Source organism: Zea mays, chromosome 4, assembly GCF_902167145.1.
Source record: "Zea mays cultivar B73 chromosome 4, Zm-B73-REFERENCE-NAM-5.0, whole genome shotgun sequence".
NCBI lineage: Eukaryota > Viridiplantae > Streptophyta > Magnoliopsida > Poales > Poaceae > Zea > Zea mays.
Window position 1 is genome coordinate 62,909,395 of NC_050099.1, and position 26,111 is coordinate 62,935,505.

The 26,111-nt window shown below is 50.1% G+C and overlaps 1 protein-coding gene across 1 annotated transcript; it reads left to right on the forward strand.

Annotated features, from left to right (window-relative positions):
- Positions 1–881: 881 nt before the first annotated feature.
- On the forward strand, positions 882–21,290 carry LOC100283761 (30S ribosomal protein S17-like). Its single transcript, NM_001374370.1, has 2 exons — positions 882–1,195; positions 20,891–21,290. The coding sequence occupies exons 1-2, from the start codon at positions 1,034–1,036 to the stop codon at positions 21,041–21,043; spliced, it is 315 nt and encodes a 104-aa protein (NP_001361299.1). The 5' UTR covers positions 882–1,033; the 3' UTR covers positions 21,044–21,290.
- Positions 21,291–26,111: the final 4,821 nt, after the last annotated feature.

The window sequence follows — 26,111 nt, forward strand, 5'->3', positions numbered from 1 at the left end:
CATAATCTTCGTCCGAAAAGCATTATATCCTAAGGGGAATAATGCTTCAAAGGACGAAAGACTTAATCGATTAACATTTTCTATGTTGCCTTGTTCTTAACTCATAGCATTTGAGAACAAGTCCCCAACAGTAGAGTACCGTTTGATCCTCTATATTTAGAGTAGAAGACCCTTACTGTCTGTTTGGTTGGCTTTTCTCCGTAGCCTGGCTGCATGAGCCAGACCGACGGGAACCTGGCTGCAGCGATGCGACCAATTTACTCGCGCCTACAGAGTCTGGCCTAGGATACTTTGAGTATCGTGTGAGCCTGGCTCCATATCTGCACGCAGGCAACCAAACACACATCTCACATGTGTAGAGCCTGGTTAACAATAACCAAACACCAGCTCATCCTTCGATGTCAACTAATCACACGGTTAGAGACCTGGAGCCAGCCGAGCGACCACGAGCTGAGGCTGAAAGCAGCCACGCTCTGCGGCTGATGGGCTGCCTGAACGCTGGAGGGCAGTGGCCTTTTTTTTTGAAAACCCGAGCAAGGCGCTAGGCGCCAGATGATTTCGCAGAGAGAGAGAGAGGTGTTTTTTTTCAGGGCCGATGAAAAACTGACATCATAATTAAAGTAGTTTTATGTTTCAAATAACTTCCTAAATAATATTGTCTATAATGTAAGTATATAATTGATAATGGTAAAGAGTATGTTTCTATAATAATATTTGAGCGAATTCTAAGTTCTTAATGTCAGAAATTTATCCCTCTCGAGCGGGGTTGCGTGCGCGATTCCGTCCTTCAGGTTACTCTGAAGTGGGCTGGCCCGCTAAACTCTTCGCTCGGACGGAAATACCCGCCGCTACATCCTACTGCTGGACATCTAAGGGCCCACCTGAAAAAACCCTTGCGCCGCTGAGCTGAGTCTCCTTCCTTTCTCCCGTCGCCTCCGCCTCCGCCTTCAGTTTAGCCTCCAAGCAGGGGCGCCGCGCGGGGTATTCTGTCCGTCGTTGAGGGTAGAGAGTCACTTGCACCGGGGGAGCGGAGATGAAGCCGGTTGTGGGGATCGTGGTGTCGAACAAGATGCAGAAGTCGGTGGTGGTTGCAGTGGACCGTCTCTTCCACAACAAGGTATACAACCGCTACGTCAAGCGCACCTCCAAGTTCATGGCACACGACGATGACGACTCCTGCAACATTGGCGACCGGGTCTGTAATTCTTGCTCCTTCGATTCGTCTCCACCCCTTCCCCGTTCTGATTTTGTAAGGCTGTGGAAATTAGCGATGCTAACTTCTGTAAGACTGGTGTCAATTCGTTATTGGATCCTCCTCCTAACTGGGAGCTACTGTGCGTCTGGAGTTTTTGGGGTGTAGTTTAACCAATGATTTCCTCCTAACTGGGAGCTACTGTGCGTCTGGAGTTTTTGGGATGTAGTTTAACCAATGATTTGAAGTCGCCTGGTCGAACACTGGGGCCCGACCAGGCGACTAGTCACGATTAGGCGACGACCAGGGCGATTAGTCGACCCCTAGTCGGTCCCTGGTCGTCCTAGAACTTTTAGACTAGTAGTTATACTTATATAGCTATAAACAGCAGGATATACAAAATAACAGGCAGAGGTACAAGTCACTAATCGGCAGTCGGCTTAGGATTAGACCAGCAACATCCATTAGTGTTTTATCACTGGTGGGAGACACAGACAGAACAGAACTACAGAGATGGGGGGGGGGAGGGAGCAGGGGGGACCTTGAGATGACGAGCTCATCTCGTCACTGGTGCTGGAGACGCTGGTGATCTGGAGTAGCCGTCGCCCGGTGGTGATCTATACTCTAGAGTTCTGAACTGGAGATGTGGAGCAGGCGAGCAGGCAGAGGGGCACATGTGACTGGACCAGGCGAGCAGCTCCCAGTGGTCGGGAGTTCGGCAGAGGGGATCACTAGAGCTGGAGAGTGGAGACGCCGATGATCTGGACCTCTGGAGCAGCCGCCAGCAGAGGGATACATGCAGGGTTTAGGCAGCCTTAGGGTTTTAGTAGAGGAGAGGAGAGGCGGAACTTAATGTTCTTGTGGATGGGCGAAAACATTGGTCTTGTAGCCCAACACAAAAATCCTAGCACCAACGACCAGAAACTGGAAAGACGGACGACTAATCGACCTTATCATCGACTAATCCGACGATCAGGACGACTAGGCTCCCTAATCGAGTCGTCCGGCTAATCGTCTGTTAACAGGCGACCAACACGACTAATCGACCTTATCGTGCGTCTGGAGTTTTTGGGATGTAGTTTAAGTGTTTAACTATGTTCTTGAATTCCGTAGGGGCATCCCTGACCTGTTATTCAGAGAATCAGGACATGTGTTAAAAGAGCGTTTATAGACCAGCCAACACTAGCTTAGTTTCAGGCACCCACACATAAGTTAAGCAGTTTTACAGACAACGGTAGCAAGCAAAGCCTCAGGATGTCTACGCAGCTGAACACTAAAAAAAGACACTGCCAAGCCATTTCCAGCTTCTTGCACCCCGACTTTCGAAGGATGGTGGCTGCAGATCAGCGATCCACTTCTTGTCGGACTTCCCTCCATGAATTAGGAACTAGTAAGAAAAATCATGTTCGGCCTTGTCGGCTTGTCGCTGGTTCCTTTGGTCCTTGATAGTGAGCTCTGACATTGTTGTTCACCTAAATGGTCACATGGAAGTTGCATTTTTAAACTCCTTTGCAATTCTATGGCTAAATACATCAAGAGGGGGAAATGGAAGCAAATTTAGTGTCCTAATGATTTTCCAGTTAGGTTGGATGATTCGTGGTATTTCAATTGTTAGGTACCCTAGATTGGTTGGAAACCACATGGTATCTATCTATCTAGGTTGGTGTAAAAAGAGCTGAATTAGGTCCACTTAGATGTTGGATGCATGTGTTTGCTATTGTTATGGTTTTATTAGTGTTCAGTGATCTCTGCACTGCAGGCTTGACTATTTGAATGAGTTCTAACAGGAGACATCAACTCTATGGTTACCAGGGATGGCACCTGATTATGTAGGTTTACCTCTCCGCCCATGTTTTCAAGTCGATAAGTCGAGTCGAGTCGACAAGGTACCAATTTGGTGACTAGTCGATAAGTCAGTCGACTGACGACTAGTTGTCGACTTGCCAATATAGTGACTGTTTTGCCTATATAATGGCTTCATATAGACAATATAGCATTTATATATGAAGAAATGGCATGTTTTACCTCATTTGAAGCCTGAAATAAACAACAAATCTTGCCTCATTTGAAGCCTCAAACTGAACCAAATCAGCCACATAAGTGATGAGTCATAAACTCATAAGTTATAACAGCCATATATAGACATAGTTCAAATTGGAAATCAAATAGCAAAAAAATATAGTTCAAACTTGAAAGGAAATAAGCTCCATTGGATAGCTAAGCTGCTGCAGCTAGATAGATACTAGATACTGAGAGCACCTAGAGGGGGGGTGAATAGGTGATCCTGTAAAACTTAAAACTTAACACCACAAACTTGATTAAGAGTTAGAACAATGAAATCAAGTGAGTAGAGAGGAGAGCTCTTGTGAAGCACAATAGACACAATACGGACAAGCACAAGAGACACGAGGATTTATCCCGTGGTTCGGCCAAGTACAAAACTTGCCTACTCCACGTTGTGGCGTCCCAACGGACGAGAGTTGCACTCAACTCCTCTCAAGTGATCCAATGATCAACTTGAATACCACGGTGTTCTTCTTTACTTTACTCTTTCCCGTTTGCGAGGAATCTCCACAACTTGGAGTCTCTCGCCCTTACAATAAGAATCACAATGAAGCACTAGAGTAAGGGAGGGAAGCAACACACTCAAATCCACAGCAAATACGCACACACAAGATCAAGACTTGAGCTCAAAGAGTATCACAAGGTTCTCACTAGAACGGAGCTCAAATAACTAAGAATGTCGAACAAGTGCGCAAGAATGAAGTGTGAGTGATCACAAATGCTCAAGGAATGCTTGGTGTGCTCCTCCATGCGCCTAGGGGTCCCTTTTATAGCCCCAAGGCAGCTAGGAGCCGTTAAGAGCATTTCAAGAAGGCAATTCTTGCCTTCTGTCGCCTGGCGCACCGGACACTGTCCGGTGCGGATTTCTTTCCTTCTTTGGCGAATCCGACCGTTGGAGTTTCAGAGCCGTTGGCGCACCGGACACTGTCCGGTGCACACCGGACAGTCCGGTGCCCCCTTCTGACCGTTGGCTCTGCCACGCGTCGCGCGCGGATTACGCGGCCGACCGTTGGCCGGGCCGACTGTTGGCCGGGCCGACTGTTGGCTCACCGGACAGTCCGGTGATTTATAGCCGTACGCCGTTAATTGCTTCCCGAGAGCAGCCAGTTGACAGACGCCGGCCTGGCGCACCGGACACTGTCCGGTGCACCACCGGACAGTCCGGTGAACCCAGACCGAGCATCCTTTTGGCTGTACACAGCCAACTTCTCCATGATTGTTTCTCCTGTTTCTAGCACTTAGACAAAATACGTTAGTCTTCAAAATAATGTACTAGGTCTAGAAACATACCTTTAATCTTGATTTGCACTTCTTGAGTCCTTGGCACAATTTAACACTTAACCACTTGTGTTGGATACTTAATCACCAAAATACTTAGAAATGGTCCAAGGGCACATTTCCCTTTCAATCTCCCCCTTTTTGGTGATTTATGCCAACACAATAAAAAGCAACTAGAAGAAGTGCAACATCAATGCAAATGAAACCTCAAATTTGTTTTGATTCAAATTTGGCATATTTGGATCATTCTTTGCCACCACTTGGTTTGATTTTGCAAATCAGACTCAATTTCCTATCTCTAAGTCAAACACACTTGTTAAGACATAAAGAGAGTTGTTCCAAGAGAAATTGATCAAAGATTTCAGAAACTCCCCCTTTTTCCCATAATTAACCATTCTCCCCACAAGAGGCCAATTTTTGACAAAAGAGACACTAAGAGATTTTTGACAAACCAAAAGCTCTATTCTACTATTTTCAAAATTCTCAAGTGGTAGCTGATCCATTTGTTGCTTTGGCCTTATTTTCTCCCCCTTTGGCATCAAGCACCAAAACGGGATCAATCTTGGCCCTATAACCCTATTGCCTCACCAAAATCTTCAACTAAGAGTAAAAAGGCAATAAGAGTACATAGATGAACTTGGAGTGAGTTACTCTCTCATCGGAGTGCAGTGGAAGTCTTGCATGGTCCAAGTCCACCTTTTCACTTTCAAACCTCCTTTGAGACTAAATTAAGCAAACTCAAGCACACAGTTAGTCTCAAAGGGTCAAGTTGTAGCACATCTCCCCCTAAATATGTGCATCACTTGCAAATGGACTTGTGAGGTCCGGGGAGTGCTTGTACAACTTGAGCACCATAAATAAACAACAAAATGCATTAAGGAACATGATCAAGGCATAAAACACATGTATGCTATAAATCAATCCAGGTTCCGCGAATCTAAGACATTTAGCTCACTACGCAACCTGCAAAAGGTCTTCTCATCTAGAGGCTTGGTTAAGATATCGGCTAGCTGGTTCTCGGTGCTGATATGAAACACTTCGATATCTCCCTTTTGCTGGTGGTCTCTCAAAAAGTGATGCCGGATGTCAATGTGCTTTGTGCGGCTGTGTTCAACAGGATTATCCGCCATGCGGATAGCACTTTCATTATCACATAGGAGTGGGGCTTTGCTCAGATTGTAGCCAAAGTCCCTGAGGGTTTGCCTCATCCAAAGTAGTTGCGCGCAACACTGTCCTGCGGCAACATACTCGGCCTCAGCGGTGGATAGGGCAACAGAGGTTTGTTTTTTAGAACTCCACGACACCAGGGACCTTCCTAAAAATTGGCACGTCCCCGATGTACTCTTCCTATTGACCTTACATCCAGCATAGTCGGAGTCTGAATATCCAATCAAGTCAAAGGTAGACCCCTTTGGATACCAGATCCCGAAGCAAGGCGTAGCGACTAAATATCTAAGAATTCGCTTCACGGCCACTAAGTAACATTCCCTTGGATCGGATTGAAATCTAGCACACATGCATACACTAAGCATAATATCCGGTCTACTAGCATATAAATAAAGTAAAGACCCTATCATAGACCGGTATGCCTTTTGATCAACGGACTTACCTCCTTTGTTGAGGTCGGTGTGTCCGTCGGTTCCCATTGGAGTTTTTGCGGGCTTGGCGTCCTTCATCCCAAACCGCTTGATCAAGTCTTGCGTGTACTTCGTTTGGGATATGAAGGTCCCATCCTTGAGTTGCTTCACTTGGAACCCAAGGAAATAGCTTAACTCGCCCATCATCGACATCTCAAACTTTTGAGTCATCACCCTGCTAAACTCTTCACAAGACTTTTGGTTAGTAGAACCAAATATTATGTCGTCGACATAAATTTGGCACACAAAAAGATCACCATTACAAGTCTTAGTAAAAAGAGTTGGATCGGCTTTCCCAACCTTGAAATCATTAGCAATTAAAAAGTCTCTAAGGCATTCATACCATGCTCTTGGGGCATGCTTAAGTCCATATAGCGCCTTAGAGAGCTTACACACGTGGTCGGGGTACCGTTCATCCTCGAAGCTAGGGGTTGCTCCACATACACCTCCTCCTTGATTGGCCCGTTGAGGAAAGCGCTCTTCACATCCATTTGGAACAACTTGAAAGAATGGTGAGTAGCATAGGCTAACAATATGCGAATTGACTCTAGCCTAACCACAGGAGCAAAAGTCTCCTCAAAGTCCAAACCTGCGACTTGGGCATAACCTTTTGCCACAAGTCGTGCCTTGTTCCTTGTCACCACCCCGTGCTCGTCTTGTTTGTTGCGGAACACCCACTTGGTTCCCACAACATTTTGCTTGGGACGAGGCACCAGTGTCCATACTTCATTTCTCTTGAAGTTGTTGAGCTCTTCCTGCATGGCCAACACCCAGTCCGGATCTAGCAAGGCCTCTTCTACCCTGAAAGGCTCAATAGAAGAGACAAAGGAGTAATGCTCACAAAAATTAACTAATCTAGAACGAGTAGTTACTCCCTTGCTTATGTCACCCAAAATTTGGTCGACGGGATGATTCCTTTGAATCGTCGCTCGAACTTGAGTTGGAGGTGCCGGTTGTGCTTCTTCCTCCATTACATGATCATCTTGTGCTCCCCCTTGATCACATGCCTCCTTTTGATGAACCTGTTCATCGTCTTGAGTTGGGGGATGCACCATCGTTGAGGAAGAAGGTTGATCTTGCTCCTTTTGTTCCAGTGGCCTCACATCTCCAATCGCCATGGTGTGCATTGCGGCTGTTGGAACGTCTTCTTCATCTACATCATCAAGATCAACAACTTGCTCTCTTGGAGAGCCATTAGTCTCATCAAATACAACGTCGCTAGAGACTTCAACCAAACTCGATGATTTGTTGAAGACCCTATACGCCTTTGTATTTGAGTCATAACCTAACAAAAACCCTTCTACAGCTTTGGGAGCAAACTTAGAATTCCTACCTTTCTTCACTAGAATGTAACATTTGCTCCCAAATACACGAAAGTAAGACACATTGGGTTTGTTACCGGTTAGAAGCTCATATGAAGTCTTCTGGAGGAGGCGATGAAGGTAGACCCGGTTTATGGCGTGGCAAGCCGTGCTCACGGCTTCCGTCCAAAACCGTTCGGGCGTCTTGAATTTGATGGAATAAGTCTTGAGCATCTAGAGGACAACCTGCTTTTGACTGTCCTCTGTAGTCCTTTAGCATCTAGAGGACAGCTTGACTGTCCTCTGTAGTCTCTTTAGCATCTAGAGGACAACAGTCGCTTTTTGACTGTCCTCTGTAGTCGCTTTAGCATCTAGAGGACAACAGTCGCTTTTGACTGTCCTCTGTAGTCTCTTTAGCATCTAGAGGACAATCCTGTTGTGTAGTGTGTGTGAGAAGGTGTGGTAGTGCAGCCCCTAGGGCTATAAATATGTGTCCCCAACCCCTCTAAGGGTATGGCATTGTGTAGTGTTTGAGGAAATAAACAGAAAATTGCCCCAACTCATAGTGTCATCCTCTGATGAGAGTTAGAGTCCCTCTACTTACAATTGAACTCATAGTGTCATCCTCTGATGAGAGTTAGAGTCCCTCTACTTACAATTGGTATCAGAGCCAAACTATCCTGCAGCCTAAACATCTCGTGCTCATCTCCTTCCCGCGCCTCTCCCCACACTCAGTCGGCAGCAAGAGCTCCAACTGTTCCTTCCTCCCCTGCTCAGACGAGCAGTCTTTCGTCTGAGACAGCCTCTTCCACACGCAGCAACCCCTCACTAGCCCACCATGTCCCTACGCTCGGCCACTTCGAGTGCGCGGCGCCAGCAGGAGGCCGAGGTCGCCGCGGCACAAGAACGCGAGCGAGCAGCAGCAGCGGCTGCAGCGACAGCGGCGAGGGCAGCACGGTTGGCGGCGGCGGAATTGGCAGCGGCGAGAGCGGAAGTAGAAGCAGCGGAGGCGGCGGATGCTGCACGTGCGGCGGCAACAGAGCTCGAGGTTCTGCGCGGCAGTAGAGCTGGCAGCTCTGCTTCTATCGACGACAACACCGACGAAGAGCTCAGGCTGGCGAGGGAAGCAGCGCGAGAGCAGGCGGCACAGTGGGCAGCCGCGCATCCCCATGGGGGCGCGCGTGGCGGCAGCCCGGATAGGCGCCGACGCGCTGACGGCGCTCCAGGCGGGGGCGCACGCGGCGGCAGCCCAGACGGGCGTAGACGCGCCGGCGGTGCTCCCGGCGGCGGCGACCGAGTCGACGGAGATCGCGGCCTCTACAGGCGGCGCGGTTCTCCCTCCCCGGATCGGTACCATGGTCGCCGCATGGCCCAGGCCATTGTCAGGGACATCGGTCCCGGCGGTGGGTGGCCTACCCTCACCAAGACCAACTACGTCGAGTGGGCCGCGGTGATGAGGGTACGGCTCCAGGTTCGCCACATGTGGGAAGCAGTTCGTTACGACGATGTCGACTACCACGAGGATCGGCGGGCGCTGGATGCCCTCATTGCTGCAGTCCCGCCCGAGATGCAGTTTTCGCTTTCCCAGAAGCGGACTGCCAAGGAGGCCTGGGACGCCATCGCTGCGACCCGCATCGGCAGCGATCGTGCCCGCAAGACCACACTGCAGGCACTTCGCAAGGAGTGGGAGAACCTGGCCTTCAAGCCAGGTGAGGATGTTGATGACTTTGCTCTCCGCCTCAACACTCTGTTACAGAAGATGGTGCAGTTCGGCGACGACACCTACGATGAGGAGAGAGCTGTTGAGAAGCTCTTCCGTTGCATCCCCGAGAAGTACAAGCAGATTGCTCGCTCGATCGAGTCTCTGCTAGACCTCTCCACGATGACGATCGAAGAGGCGATTGGTCGCCTCAAGGTGGTCGACGGCGACGAACCACAGGCTCTCTCTGGGCCTATCACTATCGGCGGGAAGCTACATCTCACTCGGGAGCAGTGGGAGGCCTGCCAGGGTGACAAGAAGAAGGGGGAGTCCTCGACACGAGGTCGCAAACGCGGCAAGCCGCGCAAGGCGCGTGGAGGCGCCCAGGCCGGGGCGCGAGGACATGCTGAGGGTGGTGCACGTGAAGGTGCCCAAGGCGGCGCCGTCGGCAACAAGAAGCCGGCACGAGACGACGGCTGCCACAACTGCGGCAAGCTTGGCCACTGGGCCAGGGATTGTCGGCAGCCACGACGTGGCCAGGCCAACGTCGCACAGGCGGAGGCGGAGGAGGAGGCCCTGCTCCTGGCACATGCAAGCATCGAGCCATCTCCAGCGGCACCGGCCGCAGCGGCACTCCTCCACCTTGATGAGTCGAAAGCACGCGCTTTCCTCGGCGACGGCTCCAACAAGGACATGATCGAAGGATGGTGCCTCGACACCGGCGCCACTCATCACATGACCGGCCGACGGGAGTTCTTCACCGAGCTTGACTCTAGCGTCCGAGGCTCCGTCAAGTTTGGGGACGCCTCCGGCGTAGAGATCAAGGGCGCCGGCTCAGTCGTCTTCACCGCCGCGTCTGGTGAGCACAGGCTGCTCACCGGAGTCTACTACATCCCCGCGTTGAGGAACTCTATCATCAGCTTGGGACAGCTGGATGAGAACGGTTCGCGCGTGGAGGTCGAGCACGGAGTCATGAGGATATGGGATCCCTCTCGTCGCCTTCTTGCCAAGGTACGCAGGAGTGCAAATCGGCTTTACATCCTCAATGTGAAGGTGGCACAACCTTGCTGCCTTGCTGCTCGTCGAGACGACGGGGCATGGCAGTGGCACGAGCGCTTCGGGCACCTTAACTTCGAAGCCCTGAAGCGGCTCAGCGCCAAGGAGATGGTACGAGGCCTGCCGTGCCTTGACCATGTGGAGCAATTCTGCGATGTCTGCGTGTTGACAAAGCAGAGACGGCTCCCCTTCCCCCAGCAGTCGAGCTTCCGAGCCAAGGAGAGGCTCGAGCTCGTGCATGGGGACTTGTGTGGCCCGGTGACACCAGCCACACCAGGAGGACGACGCTACTTCTTGTTGCTCGTCGACGATCTCTCCCGCTACATGTGGGTGATGATCCTTGGCAGCAAGGGAGAGGCTGCGAACGCCATCAGGCGTGTGCAGGTCGCTGCGGAGGCGGAGTGCGGCCGCAAGCTGCGCGTGCTGCGCACCGACAACGGCGGCGAATTCACGGCGGCTGAGTTCGCGTCGTACTGCGCGGATGAGGGCGTTCAGCGCCACTACTCCGCGCCGTACAGCCCGCAGCAGAACGGCGTCGTCGAGCGGCGCAACCAGACGGTTGTGGGGATGGCTCGGGCTCTCCTCAAGCAGAGAGGAATGCCAGCTGTCTTCTGGGGAGAGGCGGTGGTGACAGCGGTTTACATCCTCAACCGCTCGCCCACCAAGGCTCTCAACGGGATGACACCGTACGAGGCTTGGCATGGGCGCAAGCCGGCGGTCTCTCACCTACGGGTCTTCGGCTGCCTCGCGTTCACCAAGGAGCTTGGCCACATCAGCAAGCTCGACGATAGGAGCACCCCGGGGGTGTTCATTGGCTACGCGGAGGGCTCGAAGGCCTACCGCATCCTTGACCCAAGAACACAGCGTGTGCGCACGGCGCGCGACGTAGTGTTCGACGAAGGGCGAGGATGGGCGTGGGACAAGGCGGTGGACGACGGCACGACTCCGACGTACGACTTCACCATCGAGTACGTCCACTTTGAGGGAGCTGGGGGAGTAGGCAACTCTTCTCCGAGCAGGTCTACCCCAGCCCCCAAGTCTCCACCGACTCCAGCGCCACACTCTCCAGCTCCTGCTACAACGAGCTCTTCACCACCACGCACTCCAGCCACGACTCCGGCTACAGCGAGCTCTTCGCCACCACGTACTCCAGCACCGACGGTACCCTCTCCGGGAACGTCCTCTCCGACACCAGCTCGTGTCGAGCACGACCCAGTGGAGCTCGTGACCCCTCTGTCCCGCGACGAGGAGCGCGTCGACGCGTGCTACGACGGCGAGCCGTTGCGGTATCGAAGGGTGGAGGGCCTTCTCATCGACCCGTCGGTGCCAGGCCCTGCATCTCGCATTCTGGCAGGAGAGCTGCATCTTGCATGCGACGATGGCGAGCCTCGGTCTTTCGCGGAGGCCGAGAAACATGTGGCTTGGCGTGCCGCGATGCAGTCGGAGATGGACGCGGTTGAGACGAACCGCACTTGGGAGCTCGCTGATCTCCCTCATGGTCATCGCGCGATCACCCTTAAGTGGGTGTTCAAACTGAAGAGGGATGAAGCCGGCGCCATCGTCAAGCATAAGGCTCGCTTGGTGGCACGCGGTTTCTTGCAGCAGGAGGGGATCGACTTCGACGATGCCTTCGCCCCTGTAGCACGGATGGAATCCGTGCGACTCCTCCTCGCGCTGGCAGCCCTGAAGGGCTGGCATGTTCATCACATGGATGTCAAGTCGGCGTTTCTTAACGGCGACTTAAAGGAGGAGGTCTATGTACACCAGCCGCCAGGTTTTGCGATCCCTGGCAAGGAGGGCAAGGTGTTGCGCCTGCGCAAGGCTCTCTACGGCTTGCGACAGGCACCAAGGGCGTGGAATGCCAAGCTGGATTCCACGCTCAAGAGGATGGGCTTCATGCCGAGCCCGCACGAGGCGGCCATCTATCGGCGGGGCAATGGAGAAAATGCCCTGCTGGTGGGTGTCTACGTCGACGACTTGGTGATCACCGGCGCCAAGGATGCAAAGGTGGCAGCGTTCAAGGAAGAGATGAAGGCCACCTTCCAAATGAGTGACCTGGGGCATCTCTTCTTCTACCTGGGGATTGAGGTGCACCAGGGAGACTCCGGGATCACACTTCGCCAGACCGCCTACGCCAAGCGCATTGTCGAGCTGGCTGGGCTCACCGACTGCAACCCAGCTCTCACTCCGATGGAGGAGAGGCTGAAGCTGAGTCGCGACAGCACGACGGAGGAGGTGGATGCTACACAGTACCGGCGTCTTGTGGGGAGCCTTCGCTACCTCGTCCACACACGACCTGACTTGGCATACTCCGTCGGCTACGTTAGTCGGTTCTTGCAGCGACCGACGACGGAGCATGAGCAGGCTGTGAAGAGGATCATCCGCTATGTTGCGGGGACTCTCGACCACGGTCTCTACTACCCGAGGTGCCCTGGGGAGGCACACCTTGTCGGGTACAGCGATAGCGACCACGCCGGCGACATCGACACCAGCAAGAGCACAAGCGGGATCCTCTTCTTCCTCGGCAAGTGCCCCATCAGCTGGCAGTCGGTCAAGCAGCAGGTGGTGGCCATGTCCAGCTGCGAGGCCGAGTACATAGCGGCGTCCACTGCTTCGACTCAGGCTCTCTGGCTGGCTCGACTGCTCGGTGATCTCCTCGGGAGAGACACTGGAGCGGTGGAACTCAGGGTGGACAGCCAGTCCGCTCTGGCATTGGCCAAGAACCCCGTGTTCCATGAACGGAGCAAGCACATCCGGCTGAGATACCACTTCATCCGAGACTGCTTGGCAGAAGGGAGCATCAAGGCGCGCTACATCAACACCAAGGATCAGCTTGCAGACCTGCTCACCAAGCCCCTTGGGAAGATCAAGTTTGTTGAGCTTTGCTCCAGGTCCGGGATGGCCCAACTTTCTCACAAGACGACGCCCAAGACTTAGGGGGAGAATGATGGAATAAGTCTTGAGCATCTAGAGGACAACCTGCTTTTGACTGTCCTCTGTAGTCCTTTAGCATCTAGAGGACAGCTTGACTGTCCTCTGTAGTCTCTTTAGCATCTAGAGGACAACAGTCGCTTTTTGACTGTCCTCTGTAGTCGCTTTAGCATCTAGAGGACAACAGTCGCTTTTGACTGTCCTCTGTAGTCTCTTTAGCATCTAGAGGACAATCCTGTTGTGTAGTGTGTGTGAGAAGGTGTGGTAGTGCAGCCCCTAGGGCTATAAATATGTGTCCCCAACCCCTCTAAGGGTATGGCATTGTGTAGTGTTTGAGGAAATAAACAGAAAATTGCCCCAACTCATAGTGTCATCCTCTGATGAGAGTTAGAGTCCCTCTACTTACAATTGAACTCATAGTGTCATCCTCTGATGAGAGTTAGAGTCCCTCTACTTACAGAATTCACCAAGCATCGTCCTCGCCATGTCTAGTAGCGTTCTGTTCTTCCTATCTACCACACCATTTTGCTGTGGTGTATAAGGAGCGGAGAACTCGTGCTTGATTCCTTCCTCCTCAAGATACTACTCCACTTGAAGGTTCTTGAACTCGGACCCATTGTCGCTTCTTATCTTCTTCACTTTGAACTCAAACTCATTTTGGGCTCTCCTTAGAAAGCGCTTGAGGGTCCCTTGGGTTTCAGATTTATCCTGCAAAAAGAATACCCAAGCGAAGCGGGAAAAATCATCAACTATAACAAGACCATACTTACTTCCTCCTATGCTTAGATAGGCGACGGGTCCGAAAAAGTCCATATGAAGTAACTCCAGGGGTCTTGATGTTGTCATCACATTTTTGGCATGATGAGAGCTTCCCATCTGTTTACCTGCTTGACAAGCTGCACAAGGTCTATCTTTTTCGAAAGTTACATTAGTTAGACCTATCACGTGTTCTCCTTTTAGAAGCTTGTGAAGGTTCTTCATCCCCACATGTGCTAAACGGCGATGCCACAGCCAGCCCATGCTAGTCTTAGCAATTAAGCATGCATCTAGACCGGTCTCCTCTTTTGCAAAATCAACTAAATAAAGTTTGCCGTCTATTACACCCTTAAAAGCTAATGAACCATCACTTCTTCTAAAGACAGACACATCTACATTTGTGAATAAACAGTTATATCCCATATTACAAAGTTGACTCACAGACAACAAGTTATATCCAAGCGACTCAACTAAGAACACATTAGAAATAGAGTGCTCGGATGAAATAGCAATTTTTTCTAACCCTTTCACCTTGCCTTGGTTCCCATCACCGAATATGATTGAATCTTGGGGATCCTTGTTCTTGACGTAGGAAGAGAACATCCTCTTTTCCCCCGTCATGTGGTTTGTGCATCCGCTATCGATAATCCAGCTTGAGCCCCCGGATGCATAAACCTGCAAGGCAAATTTAGGCTTGGGTCTTAGGTACCCAACTCATGTTGGGTCCTACAAGGTTAGTTACAATAGCCTTAGGAACCCAAATGCAAGTCTTGTCTCCCTTACATTTGGCCCCTAATTTCCTAGCAATTACATTCTTATCCTTTCTACAGATAGTAAAGGAAGCATTGCAAGCATAATAAATTGTAGAAGGTTTATTCATTACTTTCTTAGGAACATGAACAATATTTCTTCTAGGCATATGATGAACAACATTTTTCCTAGCCAAATTTCTATCATGCATAATAGAAAAACTAGAAGCAATCATGGCATGAGAATCAAAAGCATCATAACTTCTATAAACATTCCTAGAATGTCTCCTATCATGATACATGAAAGCATGGTTCTTTTGAGCACTACTAGTCATAGGGGTCTTCCCTTTCTCCTTGGTGGAGATGGAAGCCTTATGGCTTGTTAAGTTCTTGACTTCCCTCTTGAGGCCAAGACTATCCTTAATTGAGGGGTGTCTACCAATCGTGTAGGCATCCCTTGCAAATTTTAGTTTGTTAAATTCACTCTTGCTAGTCTTAAGTTGAGCATTAAGCCTAGCCACTTCATCACTCAATTTAGAAATTGAAACTAGGTGTTCACTACAAGCATCAACATTAAAATCTTTACACCTATTGCAAACTACAACATGTTCTACACAAGATGTTGATTTATTAGCTATTTCTAACTTAGCACTCAAATCATCATTTATGCTCTTTAAGCTAGAAATAGAGTCATGACATGTAGACACTTCACAAGAAAGCATTTCATTCCTCTTAATTTCTAAAGCAAGGGATTTTTGTGCTTCTACAAACTTATCATGTTCTTCATACAAAAGATCCTCTTGCTTTTCTAATAGCCTATTTTTATCATTCAAGGCATCAATTAATTCATTAATCTTATCAACCTTAGTTCTATCTAGGCCCTTGAATAAACATGAATAGTCTATTTCATCGTCGCTAGATTCTTCATCACTCGAGGAAGCGTAAGTACTAGTATCACGAGTGCTTACCTTCTTTTCCCTTGCCATGAGGCAGGTGTGATGCTCATTGGGGAAGAGGGCCGACTTGTTGAAGGTGGTGGCGGCGAGTCCTTCGTTGTCGGAGTTGGACGACGAACAATCCGAGTCCCACTCCTTTCCAAGGTGTGCCTCGCCCTTAGCTTTCTTGTAAGCCTTCTTCTTTTCCCTCTTATTCCCTTGTTCCTGGTCACTATCATTATCGGGACAATTAGCGATAAAATGACCAATCTTACCACATTTGAAGCATGAGCGCTTCGCCTTTATCTTGGTCTTGTTGGGATGCTCCTTGCGACCCCTTAGCGCTGTCTTGAAGCGCTTGATGATGAGGGTCATTTCTTCATCATTAAGTCTGGCCGCCTCAACTTGTGCCACCTTGCTAGGTAGCGCCTCCTTGCTCCTCGTTGCTTTGAGAGCAACAGTTTGAGGCTCGTGGATTGGACCGTTCAACGCATCGTCAACGTATCTTGCCTCCTTGATCATCATCCGCCCGCTTACAAACTTTCCAAGTATCTCTTCGGGCGTCATCTTGGTGTACCTAGGATTCTCACGAATATTGTTCACAAGATGTGGATCAAGGACAGTAAAAGACCTTAGCATTAGGCGGACGACGTCGTGGTCCGTCCATCGTGTGCTTCCATAGCTCCTTATTTTGTTGACGAGGGTCTTGAGCCGATTGTACGTTTGGGTTGGCTCCTCGCCCCTGATCATTGCGAATCTCCCAAGTTCGCCCTCCACCAATTCCATCTTGGTGAGCATGGTGACGTCGTTCCCCTCATGTGAGATTTTGAGGGTGTCCCAAATCTGCTTGGCGTTATCCAAGCCGCTCACCTTATGGTATTCATCCCTGCACAATGAAGCTAGAAGAACAATAGTAGCTTGTGCATTTTTGTGAATTTGCTCATTAATGAACATGGGACTATCCGTACTATCAAAGTGCATTCCATTTTCTACTATCTCCCATATACTTGGATGGAGAGAGAACAAGTGGCTACGCATTTTGTGACTCCAAAATCCGTAGTCCTCTCCATAAAAGTGGGGAGGTTTACCGAGGGGAATGGAAAGCAAGTGAGCATTGGAACTTTGCGGAATACGAGAATAATCAAAGGAAAAGTTTGAATTAACCGTCTTCTTTTTCTCGTAGTCGTTGTCGTCGTCCTTTTGGGAAGAGGAAGATTCGTCGCTGTCGTAGTAGACTATCTCTTTGATGCGCCTTGTCTTCTTCTTCCTTCCGTCTTTTCTTTTGTGGCCCGAGCCTGAGTCAGTAGGCTTGTCATCCTTTGGATCATTGACGAAGGACTCCTTCTCCTTATCATTGACCACCATCCCCTTGCCCTTAGGATCCATCTCTTCGGGCGATTAGTCCCTTTCTTGAAGAGAACGACTCCGATACCAATTGAGAGCACCTAGGGGGGGGTGAATAGGTGATCCTGTAAAACTTAAAACTTAACACCACAAACTTGATTAAGAGTTAGAACAATGAAATCAAGTGAGTAGAGAGGAGAGCTCTTGTGAAGCACAATAGACACAATACGGACAAGCACAAGAGACACGAGGATTTATCCTGTGGTTCGGCCAAGTACAAAACTTGCCTACTCCACGTTGTGGCGTCCCAACGGACGAGAGTTGCACTCAACTCCTCTCAAGTGATCCAATGATCAACTTGAATACCACGGTGTTCTTCTTTACTTTACTCTTTCCCGTTTGCGAGGAATCTCCACAACTTGGAGTCTCTCGCCCTTACAATAAGAATCACAATGAAGCACTAGAGTAAGGGAGGGAAGCAACACACTCAAATCCACAGCAAATACGCACACACAAGATCAAGACTTGAGCTCAAAGAGTATCACAAGGTTCTCACTAGAACGGAGCTCAAATAACTAAGAATGTCGAACAAGTGCGCAAAAATGAAGTGTGAGTGATCACAAATGCTCAAAGAATGCTTGGTGTGCTCCTCCATGCGCCTAGGGGTCCCTTTTATAGCCCCAAGGCAGCTAGGAGCCGTTGAGAGCATTTCAAGAAGGCAATTCTTGCCTTCTGTCGCCTGGCGCACCGGACAGTCCGGTGCACCACCGGACACTGTCCGGTGCGGATTTCTTTCCTTCTTTGGCGAAGCCGACCGTTGGAGTTTCAGAGCCGTTGGCGCACCAGACAGTCCGGTGCCCCCTTCTGACCGTTGGCTCTGCCACGCGTCGCGCTCGGATTACGCGGCCGACCGTTGGCCGGGCCGACTGTTGGCTCACCAGACAGTCTGGTGCACCACCGGACAGTCCGGTGATTTATAGCCGTACGCCGTTAATTGCTTCCTGAGAGCAGCTAGTTGACAGACGTCGGCCTGGCGCACCGGACAGTCCGGTGAACCCAGACCGAGCATCCTTTTGGCTGTACACAGCCAACTTCTCCATGATTGTTTCTCCTGTTTCTAGCACTTAGACACAATACATTAGCCTTCAAAATAATGTACTAGGTCTAGAAACATATCTTTAATCTTGATTTGCACTTCTTGAGTCCTTGGCACAATTTAACACTTAAGCACTTGTGTTGGACACTTAATCACCAAAATACTTAGAAATGGCCCAAGGGCACATTTCCCTTTCAGATACCCTAAATATCTCTCAAATCAAGATCATCCAAATCAAGATCAGCCGCATAAGTGTTGGGAGGTAGGGTTTATGTTGTATAATGGGCCTTTGGGCTGCTTGGGCCGAACTGGGACACAAGTCGGCCGACTTGCCAGACCAAGTCGGCGACTAGTTGACTGAGAATTTCCAGTCGTTGCCAAGTCGCCCGACTTGCCAGAAAAGTCGAGACGACCTCACCAGTCGAGATCTCAGGGCCGACCCGACGAATAGTCGTCGACTAGTCGATGACTTGAAAACAAGGCCCTCCGCATTTGTGGAGTAAGGCTTGTCTCAATTTATCCCTTCCCCTAGGAGCCTCCAGCATTGGATCTGCCCTTTTTAAATTAGTTTTCTTATAAGTGGTAGACATATGCCGACTGGTGCCTATTTACTGCTTAGGTGGGCTACGTGGTGGTTTGGTGCTAGGCTAGTGGTTGACTCTTGAAAAGTTAGAGCTAGTGCACTAAATTGACTTGTAATATACCAGATATAATTTTTTTCACATTGATTGCATGCTTAGGTCAATCATTTGTACACTTGCTCATCTCAGAAATATGGCAAACTGGCGATCCATTAAAACCACAAAGTGAAATTACTATTGTTTGAAGAGGTTATTAGTCATTAGTGTATTCAAACCTGTACATCTTGTCGTTGGTCTCAACCTGCAGTAATCAAATATCTTAAAAACAAACTCGGGCGGGGAGGGAATGACCGCCCTCCCGGTATTATACTAAGAAGAGATCAAAACAATGGTTCCGGCCGAGAAAATCCTCGAACCCTGGACTCCCATCAGTAACGGGCCAGCGTCAACTGTCCAATCTGCAACGGCCCAAAACGGAGGGTGGCGCACAAGACATCGTAATCCGAGAGCGGATGGGGCACCGCAAGGGGATTTTTTAACCAAGCCGGAAAATTCGCCCCCGAGGGGAATCGAACCCGAGACTTGGAGGTGTTACTCGGAAGCCTTTAACCGCTAGGCTAGAGGCCCTTTCGCAGTAATCAAATATCTTAATAGTCACATTGCATTGGGACTGCTCTGACCCCATCAATTTATCAGACAGCTTCGTTGAATGTGCATTTTTTCTTGGCTATTCAATAAATTAGATTCTTCTGCAAACAAAGATGAACTTGTCTGCTTTTGAGGTTGGTGAGCTGAAGTTTAATGAGCTAGTTCTCATTTTCTTATCTTAGGCTTCTCAATGAGTACAAAGACATGTATGAACTATGAACACACACGAACCCAACACATGCATACCTCACACACATTTAGACATACCAACTATACTCAGGTTGAATACCACGTTCCTGGAGAGATCACCATAACCATTCAGGCACTGGTAGGCTATGGGCGCATTGTATTCCCATTGTGGCACCACAGAAGAGTGACTGCAGATGTTTTACTTATTTATATATTTTTTGGGGGTGGGCGGAGGGGAAGGCATGTTAAAATTCAACCTATGCTTGTACGCCCGCTGAGCGAGCCATTAAAGCTAGAGGTCGTTCCCTCAAGCTGGCTCTTACTTTCGACCCTCAAACTTAGATGTGTGAGACAACTTCCATGCTTTTCGTTGATCGTTCCAAAATCCAAATGTCTGACAATTTTATGTGAGTAACATTGTAAGCGTTAATACCTGATTTGTACTTGTATTTTCCTCATTGCAAATGCTTTAATTTTACTCATACAGTCATACCTTTTGAACATTTTATTTTCTATATTTATTACTCTTGCTGGGTTTTATCTCAATCCTACAATTTTCTTGTGATTAAATGTTTTGTCGTTATTGTTGTTGAAATTTCTTTAATAATGAGAAATATTAACATCATAACAATCAGTTCAACTGCCTTTTAATTTACGCACTATCTGCAACACTAAATTGACCTTAAAGCTTCTGGCTAACTGTTATTCCTGTCTGAAGATTATTCTCAGTAGATGTTTGGATATAGAAGCTGTGAAACAAAGATATTGGTCTTTTGAGATTGAGAATGTGTATATCTTTTATCAAAATTGGGCAAGACAATGAATGCATCCAATAAAAAACTAACAGAATTGGATTGAATTATAAGATGATGAAGTGGCAGAGCAAATAGCAATATATGGATGCTTTCTATACTTCTTATATATTGAAAGCAGTAATTGTGCTTAGTGGAGATGATACGGATAGCTTGCATCAGGAGGTGAAAGTTATTAGTGGGATGACATGGCTATTAGTGGAAGATGGTGTGGATAGTTAGTGGGAGATGATATGAATGACCTGCATGTTGAGATAGAACTTAATACTTAATAGTAGGATTAACTTTCTAAGAGTTATAGCTATAGGTAAGTCCCGTCTTACAAATTAGTTTTCACTAAACCCATAATCCAAACAAAACTCCTCAGATCCTGAAAATGGCTGCTTTTCTACTTATTATGATGATTGGGAAGTTTAGAAGGAAATTGTTTCACTCTTTGTTCTTTAATAAGACGATGAGATTCACTATTTGCATTGCATCTAAAACTCCTGTTTGACAGTCTCTTTATCTGCTTATTGGGTGCTACGTTTCTTTGTACTATGGTTCTGTTGAAGCCCATTCACGGTAAACTAGTTTTCTGCGCAAAGAACCCTTTTATGATGGCTGGATAATGTTCTTTCAGGTTAGGCTGGATCCTTCTAGGCCCTTGAGCAGACACAAGCACTGGGTTGTTGCTGAAATTCTCCGCAGAGCTAAGGTGTACGTTCCACCAGCTGCAACAGCGTCCAGTGAACGTGGTAGCAAATCTCAACAAGCTGGTGGTGCTACCAAATGATCCATCTGAAGTTACTCAGAACAAGATGCAGTCACGGCTTGTTTTTCTTTCGCTGTATGTTTGTTTCCTTGTGGAATGTGGTTGCCATGTTTAGCATGGGAGAAAAAATAGCAAGCAGCCAGCATCTTTGCTTAATTACTGTTGTTCTTCTGTGGTGTCCTTCGTTTAACGGTACTAGCCATTAAGGATGTAGTTACCAGATTCAACAAGACCAATGGATTCATATTGTATTGGTTCACTTCCGATACCCGCTTGCATTTGCATGTATGGTTGGCAGCTGTCTTTGCAACTCCCCTCTGACACTGAATTGAGCGGGCGGAAAACATCAGAGTGCATAATACATGTCAAATTGACTGGTTGAGTCGTTATTGTAAAATAATGAGAAGTATCGAGGGTTCCATTCTTATGTGCATGATCGAATTTACCACATATCGTATTCGTAGGTCATTTGTAGGTGAACAGTTTTCAGCTTGTTTGCTTCATGCCAGTGTAAATTCATGGGGATTCTGCAATCAGGATTTGGAAAATTTATGTCGGATTGAGCTTTTGCCCAGCCGACGTATCTGAATTTAAGCACAAACTAACACCACAACAACGCCATCGCAAGGTAGCTCTACATCTATACACAAACTAACACAGCTCTACATTTATACACAAACTAACACCACAACAACGCACGCTAGCTCTACATTTATACGGCTAAAGATGGCAACGGGCTAGTATACTCGCGAGCTACTCAGTGAATCTACCACGGGCACCAATGTCAGTACATCCTTAAACCAGACGGGGTACCGATTGACAGGCAAGAACCACACCCCTAAACCTGTCTATCTCGAGCAGATCATTTATCTTATCCTCTAGTTTAAACTTCTCGCTGCAAACAGTATTATCTATAGTTTCACGTTTCTTATTTTACACCATCTAAACCTCGCCACCATATCTCCCCCTCCCTAACACATCTTCTTCCCCCTTTGGCCCTTCCTCTCCCTGGGGGCACACGAGCTTGCCCGAGGATAGCAGGCATGGGCACAAGATGGCACCCATGGTCTGTGATGAGCATGGGTATGGACACGCGATGTTGGTATTCGTGGATATTTATCTCGTTGCCATCTATACACGCAGCCATTGAGTGGTATTTAAAGATGACAAGATCAAACTTTAAGCATGGAGAAAGTTTTCTATTTAGCATCCAAACTTTAAAATATTCCTATTTGTGCACTATTGAAAATTTTATTCTCTATTTGACACTTCCGATCATTCTATCATCAATTACTGTGAAGAGGTATGTGTTGAGCACCAAAGTTGACCGAGCGGACGGTTTGGTCGTAAGACCGGACGGTCCGCGGTCCAGACGGTCCGCACGCGTGCATAATCAGTTAGGATTCCGAGTTTGTTGCGTAATTTGTTAGCTAAATCTGTGCGATTAACTCGGAAAACAGTTTGTAACGGGTCCAGACCTCCCCTTTATATATGTGAAGGGCTACGACCGATTGGAACATCAATGTAGATCAATCAAGCAATATACATCTAGTTCTTTACATTTTGTCCTATGAGTAGATAGTAACTTATATTCCTCTATCTAAATCTTCACCTCTCTCCAGCTCTACGTCAATTAGAGACGTCTTGGGTGGCCTGCCGATCCTAAGACAAAGCCTAGGATCTCTCCTCCACGACGGGGTCTCTCTAGGAAGCGAGATCCAGGCGCCGTCGACGAACTCGACCGCCCCTGCGCATGCGCGGACCGTCCGGCTCGTCAAGCAGGACCCCAGCCTCTACGCATAGTCACAGACCGTCCGGCTCCAGGCCGCGGACCGTCCACGCCTCCACAAAGAGCATCACCGCCAGTTCTCATCGTAGTGATTGGCGCCCGGATCAGCGCCAACACACTTTTTGGTGACTCCGCTGGGGACACCACGTGCAAACCTATCAGATCGACCCTCAATGGTCGGTTCAAAAGATAGCTTTGACGTTTCCACCAGCAACATCATAAAGCCGACTTGGGAAACCTTGACGGCTGAAGAATAACTCGAGTTCGAGGAGCATCAGGAGCGGCTGATTAAGAAAGCAAAGGCGAAGTTTTTGGCCAACTTCAAAGTGGACAGGAACAACAAGGTCGTTCGGCAACGAGCGACTGATTTGGCTTCGCTCCAACCCACTACATCTACCCCTAAGGTAAGCGACACAAACGAACTACAATCTCTTAAAGCTCACATAGATGAGCAGCGAGACCAAATGCAACATATCATAGGGGTATGCAAAATGATTATAAAAGGCTAGTACGTGCTTTTGATAAATCTACCATCACAAACTTTCCCTCGTGCGAGGTTGAATCGGGGGAAAACATGTGTGATTCATCGGCTACAGGTTGTCATGACCAGTCGCAACCCCTTTACAAGATGTCGATAGACACGTGCCTTGGGCAACCATAGCCTCTTACGCAAATCGGTGGTAAATTCGCCGATCAGTGCACGACCGGACCATCCGCGCATGAGCGCTCACCGTCCGGGCCAGCAGTGGCCAGTCCTGTTTTTAGAAATGTGTCGAGGACCATAATTAGGGGTACCCCCAAGACTCCTAATCTCAGCTGGTAAACCCCATCAGCACAAAGCTGCGAAGGCCTGATGGGCACGATTCAGGCCAAGGCTCCGCTCAAGGGACACGATCCCGCCTCGCCCGAGCCCGACCTCGGGCAAAGACAGCCGACCCCGGAAGATTCACGCCTCGCCCGAGGGTCCCCTCAAGCAACGGACGCACCATCGACTCGCCCGAGGCTCAGCTCGGGTAGGCTTCGCGGAGAAGCAACCTTGGCCAAATCGCCACACCAACCGACCATATCGCAGGAGCGTTTAATGCAAGGACCGTCTGACATCTTATCCTGACGCGCGCTCCAGTCGACAGGGCCGAAGTGACCGCAGTCACTTTGCCGCTCCACTGACCGACCTGACAGGAATACAGCGCCGCCTGCCCTGCTCCGACTGCTGTGCCACTCGCCAGAGTGAGGTCGACAGCGGCTAAGTCCAGCCTCGGGCGACATAGGAAGCTCTGCCTCGCCCGACCCCAGGGTTCGGCCCCCGTCTCGGCCTCGGAAGATGGACTTCGCCTCGCCTGACCCCAGGGTTTGGACTCAACCACGACTTAGAAGACGACGAACTCCGCCTCGCTCGACCCCAGGGCTCGGACTCAGCCTCGGCTCCGGAAGACGATGGACTCCGCCTCGCCCGACCCCAGGGCTCGGACTCAACCTCGACCTCGGAGGAATCGCCACCTCGCCCAAACTCGGGCCCGGACCGGCCACGTCGCCAGGGGGGCCATCATTACCCTGCCCCTAGCTAGCTCAGGCTACGGGGAACAAGACCGACGTCCCATCTGGCTTGCCCCAGTAAAAAAGTAATGATGACACCCCACACGCTCCATGACGACGGCAGCTCCCAGCCCCTTACGTCAGCAAGGAGACGTCAGCAAGGATCCGACAGCTCCGATAGCTGTACTTTCATAGGGCTCCAGCTCTCCTCCGACGGCCACGACATCACATGAACAGGGCAGCAACACCTCTCCGACAGCCACGACGGCATGTACATAGGGCACTAGCTCCTCTCTGCTAGACACGTTAGCACATTGCTACACCCCCCATTGTACACCTGGGCCCTCTCCTTACGTCTATAAAAGGAAGGTCCAGGGCTCTCGTACAGAGGGTTGGTCGCGCGGGAGAACGGGCCGACGCATAAGGCTCTCGCTCGCGCTCTCTCCCACGCGAACGCTTGTAACCCCCTACTGCAAGCGCATCCGCCCTGGGCGCAGGACAACACGAAGGCCGCAGGTTCCCCTTTGCTGTTTTCCCCCTCTGTGTTCCATCTCGCGCCGACCCATCTAGGCTGGGACACGCAGCGACAATTTACTCGTCGGTCCAGGGACCCCCCGGGGTCGAAATGCTGACAGTTGGCGCGCCAGGTAGGGGCCTGCTGCGTGTTGACGAACAGCTTCCCGTCAAGCTCCAGATGGGTAGTCTCCAGCAACCTTTCCAACCCGGGACGATGCTCCGTTTCGGGAGTCTTGAGTTCATGTCCCTCGACGGCAGCTACGACATGATACTCCTTCCTCCGCCGCACGACAGCGACAATGGCGGCCGTCAGCCCGCCCGCCGGCGGCGGAATCAACGACGTCTTCCCCACATGGCAGAAGAACAACATCCGGGTTTGTCCCGTCACCTCCCCCACCGACAGAGGAGGATGCGGGGCAACCATGGCCAAGCAGGAGGCGGCACCTCGTCGGCTGTCGAGCAAGTCGACGACGCTGGCGCCCCAGCGGGGGACACGTCGGGCTTCGACCTTGCGTCTGAGACGAAGACGAGCGCCGTTTCCCCGCAACACGCCAACCCCAAGCAGACGAACGACGCCAGCACGCTCGCGAAGGACTTGCTGGGCGTCGCCCTCGTACCTGAGACAACGGTGCAGTCCGCCCCTGACACGACTTCGTCACCGCCCGTCGACCAAGAGGTACCGACCGATTCCCATCTTGTGCCTTTTGGATTCAGCTTCGACCCACCGAGCGACCTCGCTTCGGTGGAAGCCTTCACAGAGGCATGTACCAACCCTCCGGGGTACCAAATGCGGTCGCCCTGGGACAGACTGACGGCCGTCTCGACCTACGAACCCTCGGGTTTCGAGGAGGATGACGAGCCCGACTTTAGTTGGGATTTCTCCGGGCTCGGTAACCCCAGTGCCATGCGGGACTTCATGACCGCATGCGACTACTGCCTCTCCGATTGTTCCGATGGTAGTCGCAGCTTCGGCGACGAGGACTGCGGCCCGAGTCGTGAATGTTTCCACGTCGATCTAGGGGGTCCCGGGGAAGGCAACCATCTTGGTATGCCGGAGAGCGGCGATCCCCCTAGGCCCGCGCCTTGCGTTGACATCCTTCGGGAGCTAGCTGTGGTCCCAGTCCCTGCGGGGGGTCAGGACGCACAACTCGAGCAAATCCGCGAGATGCAGGCCAGGCTCGACGAGGGAGCAGGAACACTTGAGCAGTTCCGGCGGAACATCGGGCAGGAATGGGCAGACCAAGCTCCGGC

Bases quoted from the DNA above. Each gene is read 5' to 3' on its own strand.
- LOC100283761 (NM_001374370.1), top strand. From the start codon at position 1,034: ATGAAGCCGGTTGTGGGGATCGTGGTGTCGAACAAGATGCAGAAGTCG. The intron at 1,196-20,890 runs GTCTGTAATTCT...ATGTTCTTTCAG, and splicing joins CCTGCAACATTGGCGACCGG to GTTAGGCTGGATCCTTCTAG.